Source organism: Sus scrofa, chromosome 5 (assembly GCF_054392235.1).
Source record: "Sus scrofa isolate SSC_HxYL_T2T_F1_AM1 chromosome 5, Sscrofa_HxYL_maternal_Yorkshire_Landrace_v2.0, whole genome shotgun sequence".
Classification (NCBI taxonomy): Eukaryota; Metazoa; Chordata; class Mammalia; order Artiodactyla; family Suidae; genus Sus; species Sus scrofa.
The window spans coordinates 87,991,156-88,003,186 of NC_139387.1; the positions used below are offsets into that span (position 1 = coordinate 87,991,156).

Here is a 12,031-nt window from a genome sequence, read left to right on the forward strand (position 1 = left end):
TGTGAAAGACAAAATGCTTTCTCCCATGATCAGGAATAAGACAAGGATGAGCTCTTGCTACTTCTGTACAATACTGTGCTGAAGGTTCTGGCCAAGGCAATTAGACAAGGAAGGAAGAAAAGGCATCAAGATTGGAAAAAAGGTAAAACCACCTCTTTTTGCAGATGACTTGATCTTGCTATGGGAAATCCTGAAGAACCCACTAAAAACAATTTGGATTGATAAACAAGTTCAACAAGGTTGTAGGACACAGGATCAATAGTCAAAAGTCAATCATAGGAGTTCTCTTGTGGGGCAACAGCTTGGTTCACTGCTGTGGTGTGGGTTTGATTCCTGGCCCAGGAACTTCTGCATGCCGTGGGCACAGCCCCCGCCCCACCCCAAAAATCAATTATATTTCTATACAGCAGCAATGAACAAATTAAAATTAAAAAATGATTCCATTTAGGAGTTCCTGTTGTGGCGCAGTGGTTAACAAATCTGACTAGGAACCACGAGGTTGCAGGTTCGATCCCTGGCCTTGCTCAGTGGGTTAAGGATCTGGCATTGCCGTGAGCTGTGGTGTAGGGTGCAGATGCGGCTCAGATCCCGCGTTGCTGTGGCTGTGGTGTAGGCCAGCGGCTGCAGCTCTGATTAGATCTCTAACCTGGGAACCTCCATATGCCGCGGGAAGCAGCCCTAGAAAAAGCAAAAAAAAAAAAGATTCCATTTATAATTGTGTCAAAGGTGGAATTCACTTAACAAAGTATAAACCTTATACTCTGAAAACTACAAACATTGTTCAAAGAAATAAAAGATGACCTAAATGATGGAACTACATTCCATGATCATTAATAGGAAGAATTAATGTTAAGGTGGCACCACTCCCCAGATCTGACCTACAGACTCCATGTAATCTCTGTCAAAATCCCCGCTGACTTCTTTACATGATTGACAAGCTCATCCTAAATCTCATACGTAAATTCAAAGGGTCCAGAATAGTCAAAATCATCTTGAAAAAGAATGAGCAAGGTTGGAAGACTCGCACCCCCTAATTTCAAAACTTACTACAAAGCTTCAGCAACAAAGGCAGTGTAGGATGGGCACGAGGATCTATACGGTATTGAATTAATAGTCCAGAAATAAACCCATACGTCTATGGTCAACTGATTTCCCGCAAAGTTGCAAGATGTTATTTCAATGGGAGAAAGAATGATCTTTTCAACAAATGATACTGAAACAACTGGATATCCATATGCAAATGTTATGAACTGGACCTTACCACACAGAAATTATTTCAAAATGGACCAACGACTGAGATCCATTTAGAGACCCAAGTGTGTGTCTGAGTCTTGGCGTGGCCTTCACTCACCATGTGACTTTGGACAAACCACGTAATTTATATGAACTTTGGGGGTCACCTATACAGGTTTATCACTTACAGATTTGGATAATGTATATGAAAGTGTTACAGAAATGTTGATTATTATATTGTGTCTTCTGCTTCTTCTATTTGCCCCCAAGACAGGGGGGACAAGAGAAACACTGCAGTTATTTGCCTTTTCCAGCTGTTTTCACTGGCATGCTGTCCACATCCCACCACAGGGAACTTCTGGGACAATTCCCAGGATAAGATGGTCTAAAAAGCAAATTGGTGTGATCATTGTCCGGCTCCACCACAACTGGACTGAAGCCTGCCTGGACGCCATGCTCAAGAGAAAAGCATGTCTTTCCATTGGTCTCGAACCAAATGTGTATTGGGGCCCATAAGGGTGTTATTAGCTCACATTTACTGAGTGCTCAGTGCCAGAGGTGTTCTAAGTACCTCACAATCCTGTGGGGGAGATTCTCTTATGATCTACAACTTATAAGTGACAGAATGATGCAAAGAGCAGTCAAGCAACTTCCCAAGGGTAGCACAAACTCTAGGAATACAGATTCAAACTTGGGGAATCTAAGGCCAGGGCAGTGTTTAACAGCTGCCTCATTCTGCCATTTCATCCCCAGACCACTCTGTGAGGAGGAGAGTTTCACATGTACTTTACAAATGAGCTAAGGGGGTCTGCAGCAGTTCAGAGACCCACCTAAGGCAAGGTGGGGAGTGGGGGGAAGAACCTGGACTCAAGTCCCCATGCCCACGCCACACCCTAGGACAGCCAATCAGTGTGGATTTTTTTTTTTTTTAAGCTCTCCAGGGTTTCCAATTGTGGCCAAGGCTTGGAGAAGAGAACAGGTGCAGTTCACATTCCAATACCAAGGCCCACCAGTGAAAAACAGACGTCCTGCCTCCAGGTGTGCAGCTGCCCTGCTGCATCCAGTTCACTGTGGGCTGGTAACAGCTGCCCATTTATCCTGCAGGAATCTAGATCTCTCAACAGCTTAGGCTAGTCTCATCCTCCCCAGAAAATTCCTTCTTCACTTGCCTGTGCAGACCGTGCCATTCCCTTGAAACCCTGCTGCGCATCTGCATGAGGCTGTGCCATCTGGATTGAGCAGACAGCTGCAATGAGAAAAGACAGGCGGAGTTTGTAGAAAAACACATGGCACCCCACCATGGGACTCACGATACCCTTTCATCCCCAGCATCCTGACTCTTGCCTCCGTGAAGCACTCAGAGGTCCCACCTGAGGCTTGGGAGGAAAGTCCATTCCCAGCACAGCCTCACAGCTAAAGCTGCTGTCCTTCACTAGGCAGAGTATGTACATGTAAGCACTGGCCCAAGGGTATGGAGGGTAGCTGCCCATCTTTGCAGAGCTTCCTGTGTGCTTGGAGCTGTGCTTCATATGTTACTTCATGTCAGCTACAGAATACCCAGTTGCCCTAACAGAATACTGTCCTTATTCCCATTGACAGATGATGAAACCAAAGCCCAGAGGCACTAACTAGTTGATGCAAGGTCACACAGTCAGTGGAAACGACTGAGGCTGATTCCAGGTCTCACTACTGGGCTTAATTTTTTTTTTTTTTTGGTCTTTTTGTCTTTTTAGGGCTGCACCCGTGGCATATAGAGATTCCCAGGCTAAGGGTTGAACTGGAGCCACAACTGCCAGCCACAGCCACGTGGGAATCGAGCCACGTCTGTGATCTATATACCACAGCTCACGGCAACGCCAGATCCTTAACCCACTGAGCAAGGCCAGGGATTGAACCCACAACCTCATGGTTCCTAGTCGGATTCATTTCTGCTAACCTCATGGTTCCTAGTTGGATTTGTTTCCACTGTGCCACAACGGGAGCTCCTACTGGGCTCTTAATTAATTAACCCATTAAGCCTCTCTGGGAGTTGGGAGTATGAAGTTCAATTACAAAGAATTAAGGCTTGGCTGTGAGTCACAAGTAAGGCTTGATGAAATTGAGGATCACTGGACTCCCTCTACTTCTGTGAAAGAGTCACTGTGCTTGAACTGGGGTAACAAATGGCATTGTGTCAACATGCCAGGTAACTCAGGCGGCAGGTTGTTCAAAAGGCTGGCTCTGACAAGCCTCATTTTTAGTTTAAATTTATTATAAATCCTCAGAAATGGCTGCAGGACACTACTTCCCTAACAGTGGGGTCTGGGTGAACACATACTATTAGGAAAAAAATCCCCCTTACATCACCCACAAAGGAAGCCCAGAGAGGACGTACTTGGCACTGGTGTGGCAGGTCCCATTGCAGTTGTCTTTTGTGATTTCTGAAAAAGAGAACCAAATACTGTGTCAGCCCTTCTTTCCTAAACCTCACTCAAGTACTTTCTTTTAGTAGTTGGTGCTAGGAAAAGATTTATTTTCTCAGAAGTAAGTGGTACACATCGTGTGAACTATGTATAACTATGTAACCATGTAAATCCCTTTTCACCTTGGCTGCTAGGAAGCTCAGAGCCACATTTGAAAGTCAAATATACTCTTGGAGTGTCTCCTGTGTGCCAGGCCCTGTGCTAGGTGGTGAGGTACCCTCCTTGCACATCCCTCCCTGGGGCTTGATCTTCTATTTTATTTATACTTCCTACATTCCTTACTCTTTCTAGTTTTTCATCATTTTGTTACAGAGTGATATAAACAAGCACCTAATTAAAATTATATAATTATAATATGAAGGGCTTTTTTGTTTTGCATGAGCAAAAATAGCACAGACCTGCATGAAGCAGGACCTGCACAATCACACCCCCGCCCCCCGCCCCCGCCACCATTTTCCTCCTCAATCTGCCCACCATCCATAGGTAGCGGACCCTCCCTCCCTCTCCCTTCTTCTGCATATCTAGTTGCCTCGTGCTCTTCATTCTAGCTCATTTAACACCTGCCTCTGTTTTTCCTGCCACAGTTAGGCTGCCACCTTACTTCACATTTTTGTCAATGGTCTCCTGAAAACTTGCCACAGCCTCTAGACTGTTCCCTGTTCTTTTAAATGGGGCTGGTCCTCCCATGTGCCAATGCTCTTATAAGTATGTAAATGACAGTCAAGGGTAATCTGTGACACAACAGATTTTTCCAGATTTTCTCTGGCTGTCAGTCTATGATCTATTCAAGGGATTCCCCCAGGCTGTCCTCCTGTTAATGTGACCCCATTGCTTCTGCTTCCCTCTCCCAGGCCCTCTGAACTCTGCTCCGCCCACTAGCATTTGATATCTTTTGCTCTAGGATGTCTTCTTGAGACCATTCACACTTTGGAATCTAGCTTTTCAACCAAATCTGTGTTCCCTTGATCACAGCATCATCTGGATCTTTGGGTAAAAAAAGACACTCCTTTAAAAAAAAAAAAAAAATTCTGCGGCATATGGAGGTTCCCAGGCTTGGGGCTGAATCAGAGCTGCAGCTGCCAGCCTACACCACAGCCACAGCAATGGGGGATCCGAGCCATGTCTGTGACCTACACCACAGCTCACGGCAATGCCAGATCCTTAACCCACTGCGTGAGGCCGGGGATCGAACCCGTGTCCTCATGGATGCTAGTCAGATTCAGTTTCTGCTGCACCACAATGGGAACTCCCAAGACACTCCTTCTGACAACCTCACATCCCTGGAGCCCTCACTGGCTGGCAGGCCTCTGTGACTCCTTCCCAGCCCCAGCCCTCTGATAGCTGCTCCCAGGAGAATGCTCTCCAATCTAGAGTCAGAATGATCTTCCTAAGGTGCAGACCAGGTCAGATGGCTGCCCTCCTCAAAACCCTTGAAGCCTTCCTGTTGCCTTCAGCAGAAAGTCCATCATCCCTGGCTTTTGTGATCTCTCTCCTGCCTATTTCTTGAGCCTGTTCTCAGTTATTCCTCTCATTCTGCAGTCCTCCGGCTCTGTAGATGTGCACAGCTTTCCCACATCTTTGGACTATTCCACGAGCTTCTTTCTGCCTGCAATTCTCTCCCCTCTCATCACTCTCATGGGGAGCACAACAAGAATATCAGTGAAGTGTGGGGGTGGATGCTGGGGAAAATGGCTCAGATCCTACTGGTGGGAAAATAAATTGATATAATCTCTGGAGGGTAACTTGGCAATAAGTAGCAAACTTTTCCCCCAAGTGCCAACTTCTAACTCAGAAATTCCATCTCATCAAGGCATTTAACCAAATGAATCAGTAAGACAAATGCGTATGTATATGAATGAGACGCTCACTGTATAACCAGATCCTTTGCTTTAGCTCCTCTCTGAAGTACCTAAATAGTATCTGGTGCATCTTTCCTGAGGTTTTCAGATGCTTAAACTACCACCAAATGCAAGAAATTAACTACTTGATGGTCATGAGCACATATGGGGCCTCCAGACCTTCTGGCACCTACGGATAGACCACCATCCACCAATTAGAGAATCATGCACGACCCGCTCACCTACGTCGCACCCCTAATCCTCCTCATTTGGCTTTTAAAAATGCTTTGCTGAAAGCTTTTGGGGAGCTTGGGGTTTTAGGGGGTATGAGCTACCCATTCTCCCTGCTTGGCCCTGCAATAAAACTTTCTCTGCTCCAAACTCTGATGTTTTCGTTTGTTTGGCCTCACTGTGCATCAGGCACATGAACTTGCATTTGGTAATAACTGCAGCATTGTTTAAGATGACAGAAAACTGAGTTTAAGAAGCACAGTACAGTCAGATAATGGGATACTGTGTAGAAGTGAAGAAACGTGATATTTATCTACATTCGCAAAGAAAGATAGATTACATATTGTCAAGTGAAAAAGCAGGTTATAAAACTCTATGTAGAGTACAGCCCCATGCACATGTTTATATACCTAGAAAAAGGTTGTAAGGCTAATACAAAATGCTAGTGATAGCTTTTTTCCCTGCCTTGAGAATATGAGCAATTTTTATTTTCTTTATCTACTTTTCTTTAGTTTACAAACTTTTTTTTTGCGGAAGTAGGAATTACCGTATTGCCAAAAGAAGAAATAAACATGCCATTTGTATTTTCAAAGGAGAAGAAAAAATAGTTGCTGAGAAGTGAGGCTCAGAACAGATCCTAAGTCCTGAAAGGCTGGCTCTTACCATTGTCACATTTCACTCCTCGCCAGCCCACATCACAGTTGCAGGAGCCGTCACCTGAGGGTCCTTGATTGCATCTCCCATGGACACAAGTACACACTGAGTGGAAAAACACCCACACGCTGTCAGACTTTTTACCTGCGTTCAACAACTCACTGATGATTTGATATAAAGGTTCACTTCAGTGCATATAATTCTCCAACCTGATTCCAGATGATGGTTGTTAATGGTGGTGGGGCGGGGGGCGGGGGTACAGGAAATAGAATGGGGTGGGCTGATAGGTGACTCAGGGTATGGTTCAACAAAGACCACCATTTGGGGACCGTGTAGCACTGTGGGGCAGTGACCCAAGTGGTGTGAGTGTCCTTGGCTGAGGTTATCTGAGGAGCCGAGGTTATGTGGGACCTCTTGGGAGAGAACCATGTTTGTGCCCTAAGAGGAGACATCAGAGAGAAGTCCACCAAATTCCTGCAGACCCAGTGTGGCACCCTCTCCAGTAACATGGAAATGCCCTTTGTTATGCACTAGGGTCTTGAGCCCCTTTGAGACCTGGATGAAAGCTAAGGATGCCGTCCTCAGAAAAATGCGCTCAGCCTTGGGGGTTTGCGGGACCCTGTGAGGGTTACCTATAGATGGTAGGTTAGGAAATCCTACATAACTGCAATCAGATAATTCTTCTGCACAACACAGAGAAAAAGTGGCACTATAATGCCAATTATACACTAAACGGCCCAATAATGATTCAATTGCCTATTGACTTTGTCTGGCTTTGGACTAGCTGATGAGAAAATAGTGCCAGCCAGGTCAAATATATGGCTTTTAATACATGGTAGAAAAATGCTTTGTTTTCTATGGATTAGGACGCCCCTTTTCTCCCATCGGCCCTCTCATGGGGAGAGGACGCAGGCACGTCAGGGCGGGAGAATGCAGATGACTTGGCTAAAACAGATGATGATTTTTGTGGAAACAACTTAAAAGCATGTGGCTGGTTGAGGGTGAATCAACTGAGTGACCATCACATAACGGTCATGATTCAAAAGTACAGCTTTGGAGGGAAGCAGTGTGTGTCGTGACACCTCCTCAGGTGTGGCCTTGGGGGAACTCATTCAACCCCTTTGCCTTAAGATCCTCGTCTGTAAAACCAGGGTAAGAATACTCGAGTCTCTACAGCTCCTGTGTGGATTAAGTGAGATAATGTGCACGGATCTGCTTTTCAATCTATCAGATAAACAGACAGGTACAGAAACGTGAGTGGGTTGCAGAATGTCACAGAGCAGCCTGGGGTGGGCTCGGAGGTCCAGTTTTGTGGCTGAAAATGTTTGGAATCGCTGCCCCAAGATACAACACGGAAGTTCTTGTAATGCACGTGACAATGGGGTTGCGGGGGCGGTGGGGGCGGGGGGGTCCGGCCTGCCCTGCAGACCAGCTGGTGAGGCGATCACCCTTTCCTCGTGCTTTTCTGCTTGGTTTCACCGCGCCTGGTGGGGCGAGGGCGCGCACCTTGATCGCAGTGGGCGCCGTACTTGCCCTCCACGCAGGTCTCACAGGCCGTCCCGCCGAAGCCCCCTCCACACTCACAGACGCCCGTGCCGTTGGCTCCGTCTAAGCAGATCCCGTTTCCAAAGCAGATGCCCTCGGCACTCCCTGGGCAGGGCTGGCACTGGGGGCCGAAGTAGCCCGCGCAGCACTCTTTTGTCTGAAACGGAAGGACCAGGCTGGACGGGGACGAGGTCACACGTCCATCCTCTGGTTTCATGCAGCCCTGGTGCGGATGGCCTGCAGGTGGGAAGGGACATGTGGCCATAGGTTTGCCCCCCCCCCCCATGTTGTGAGGGGTGGGGACAGCAACCCATGAGAACCAGGTGAGGCTATGCGATTTCCAGGAGTGCCAGGAACAACATGGAGCCTTCTGCTGGGGAGGCAGGAAGGCGGGGGAAGGAGGAGGGCGGATGGGAGGAGAGGATGAAGAAAGGGAGAAAGAAGAGGAGCAGCAGGAGCACAGTAAGGATAATGCAATGATGCCAGAGGGGCCCTAGCCATCCCCAAACCCGGCCCCTTTGTAGTGCACGTTATCTCATCCAGTACGGAAGCAGGGAGGCCAACACGGCTGAGACCTCTGACTGTAAATGACTCTCTCCCAGTTCAGGGAGCCCTGCATGATAGCTGCTTGCTGGGGCCTGCCTTTATTCTGGCAAAAATGAAAACACAAGACCTCCTGCCCAACCGCCTGAAGCAGACAGAGGCTGTGTCTAGTCGCGTGGGAAAAGGGCAGGACAGGACATTATAAAGAATTTTCCTGCAGATTCCAAAGCAACAGCCCAGAGGCTCCTAGCTCTGGGGTTCTATCTTCTAAATGACGAGGTGCACCTGCTCTTTCCTTAGGGAGTTGCACATTTCCTGTCTCTTTCCCTGCACAAAAATCCTCTTAGCCTTTCAGTGCCTCTATTTCATCATTATACAACACTGCAGTCTGCACCCTGGGCTGACTGGCAGGGCTGTCCTGAGTTTCAGAGCCACTACTACTATGAATGACAACGGTAATGACGATAACGAGGAGGAAGAGGAGAAGGCAGAAAGAGTCTGTGCAGAGGTGCTTTGAAAAGTATAACGGGATTGCGTTTCTCAGACCACTGTGATGAGAGGGGGATCGAATCACCATACTCACAATGACAGTCTTCACACACTTGGGCTGGCACCCAATGAACAGCGATCGCTTGCCCATGAAATAAATGGTATACAGACACCTCCTTGTCTCATCACCCTATGAAATAAGAATGATGACATCAGCTTTTCGGTTAGGATAAAGTTTCCCATCTCTAAAAGCAAGTAGGTGGGTGATACACTGCTGCCTTTCTAACTGAAATGTTCTGGAAAGGGAGGTGGCATCTTGGAACTGTTTCATAAGACGGAAAACGCCAAAGCACAGCATTGGCTGCCAGAACACCAGCTGGCCAAATTCGGATAATTAGGACTGAAGGTGGTACTGTGTAAAAAGGACTTTTCTTTGGAAGACTTGCTTACATTAGCAAGAATCACAGGGTAAATCAGATAAAAACATCCTTCCAGCACTACACAGTGAGCTGAGAATTGGTTTCTGCTTACTGATTGATTTTCTGCACTGGTCTGAGTATTAGGGCTGCTCTATAGACTGATACACGATTAAATAAAACCTCAAGTGAGAGAGTCAGCACTGTTACCATTAATAACTATAATTTCATGCAAGGTTCAGGACTGTTCATTCTTTTTTTTTTTTTTTTTTGTCTTTTGCCATTTTTCTTGGGCCGCTCCTGTGGCATATGGAGGTTCCCAGGCTAGGGGTCTAATCGGAGCTGTAGCCACCGACCTACGTCACAGCCACAGCAGCGCAAGATCCAAGCCGTGTCTGCGACCCACACCACAGCTCACGGCAACACCGGATCCTTAACCCACTGAGCAAGGCCAGGGATCGAACCCGAAACCTCATGGTTCCTAGTCGGATTCATTAACCACTGAGCCACCACAGGAACTCCAGGAGTGTTCATTCTTTGCAGTGGTTGGAGCATCACCAGAAGTAGCTTTGGCAATAAACGGTTACAAGAAAAAAATAGATATGTAGTTATTTCAAAGACACAGCTACCTCCCCTCTAGTCTGTCCTGTGTTTCTCAGAGAAAGTTAGTTTTAATTTCAACTGTAAGGGAATGAGAAACTCATCTGGGTTGAATACAGTGTTGGGTATGAAGTCTGTCTTCTTGGATAAAGTTTCTCGCTCCTGTCTTCAATGGGCTTTTGGGATATGAAAGTTGTAGAAAGTGAAAAATCCCTTCCTGCATTGGGCATAGGTTGAGGTGAACCCCTGTTTTTACTGATTTATTAATGAAAACTTTGCTTTGGTCCAAAAAAAAAAAAAAAAGACTTTAGAAAGATGCACACAAGAAGGTAATGTTAAATTTAAACCAAGTGAAAACACGAGGACAGTGAAATGGGCTGGGCTTGAGACTCACTTTCTGATTTGGATCTCCCTGGGATTAGGAAGTGGTTTTATCAAAGTGGACAAAATACTTACTAGTGGTTTAGTTCCAAATGGGCAGATCGGCTGCTGGGGACACTTTCCACACTTTCCCTTGGTAAAACACAGAGGCAGAGTGAGCATTTCATAGTTATGACTTCTAGTGCAAAATGAGGCAGCAGATTATTTTCCCAGACTTGGAGCTGAAGCTTTCGGGATGTAGAATTGAAAATTAGAAGCTCATCCAGTCCAGCTCTTTAATGTCCTTTGAGACAAATACTTCAACTACTACTGGCCATGGACATTGGAGCACTGCTTTTTCCACTATACATTTCTGATGCTGAAGATCTTGTAACCTGTGGAGATCTTTTTTCTTTTTTGTCTTCTTAGGGCCGCACTCGCAGCATATGGAGGTTCCCAGGCTAGGGATCAAATCGGAGCTACAGGTACTGGCCTACGTCACAGCCACAGCGGCACAGGATCCAAGCTGCGTCTGCAACCTACACCACAGCTCACAGCAAACCAGATCCTTCACCCACTGAGCAAGGCCAGGGATCGAACCTGCAACCTCATGGTTCCTAGTGGGATTCGTTTCTGCTGCGCCGCAACGGCAACTCTAACCCGTGGAGATCTTAACTCATTTAAATCCTAATTCCTTTAACAAAAACTCATTTATTGAAAAACCTACTATTTTGCGAACTGGGCCAGATTCTGAGACTAAGACAATGAATTACACACAATGCCCAGCCTAGGAACACACCGCCCAGCTGAGGGGCCACTGCCCAGTGCAGATGACATACACTGTCACAAAATAAAGAGCACAGGTTAAGAAGGACAGGCATTTTAAAGTACTGCCTTGTTCCTAAAATGGGAGGAGGCTGATGTGACTAGTTCCTCACTTGGCACCTGCTGGGCAGTACAGTGTGGTCGGTCACAGTTCGGGCTCTGGGGCCAGACCGCCTGGATTTGAACGCCTTCTCTGTCACTTGCTAGCTCTGTGAAACTGTGCAAAAGGGGCAGAGTGATCATGCCTATTTTGTAGGCTGTGAGGATTACGTGGGTTAATACGTGTAAAAGCTTTAGCGCAGTGCCTGGAACATAGAAAGTGCCCAATAAATGACAGCAATTATTACTATTACTGAAAGACCCTATGCCATCCCATGGAGAGAAACCTCCCATTACTGCATCCTACATTATGCTGCAACGATCCATTTTTATATTTGCACTCCTAGTAGACCAGGCTTGGTCTAAACCTACCACGGGTCAACCAGAGCCCACTCCCTGTGCCTCTGTGAGGCCTGGCACATTTTCCCTTTGAGGAAGACCGTGGCTTCAGGATCCTGCTCAACACAACTCTTCAGGCAGCCTTTCCTGGCCTTTCAAGATATGAGACTGTGAGCCCATTGAGGGCAGAGGTCATGGGTTATTTATTTGCATGGAGCCACAGCCAAGTACACTCCTTGGCAGAGGTGTTTATGCAGTGTTTTTGAACTGAATTGAGATTCTCTGATAAGATGAGTCTTTTATATATATATAAAATTCTTTGCTTTCATTTATCCTGAACAACAATAATTTAGATAGAGCTAAACCTAAACAAGTATAAATCAATTATAAATGGCAG

At 46.5% G+C, this 12,031-nt stretch overlaps 1 protein-coding gene across 2 annotated transcripts in view; it reads right to left on the reverse strand.

Moving 5' to 3' along the window:
• The window catches only part of STAB2 (stabilin 2), a 174,409-nt gene that overhangs the window by 46,797 nt on the left and 115,581 nt on the right, over positions 1–12,031 (reverse strand). For both annotated transcript variants that reach the window (XM_084957343.1, XM_021092647.2), the window contains exons 36-41: positions 10,468–10,524; positions 9,090–9,185; positions 7,925–8,120; positions 6,428–6,523; positions 3,608–3,653; positions 2,403–2,479 (exon numbers count right to left, since the gene is read on the reverse strand). In XM_084957343.1, coding sequence (XP_084813469.1) covers positions 2,403–2,479; positions 3,608–3,653; positions 6,428–6,523; positions 7,925–8,120; positions 9,090–9,185; positions 10,468–10,524 — 568 coding nt within the window. The remainder of the gene's footprint in view (positions 1–2,402; positions 2,480–3,607; positions 3,654–6,427; positions 6,524–7,924; positions 8,121–9,089; positions 9,186–10,467; positions 10,525–12,031) is intronic.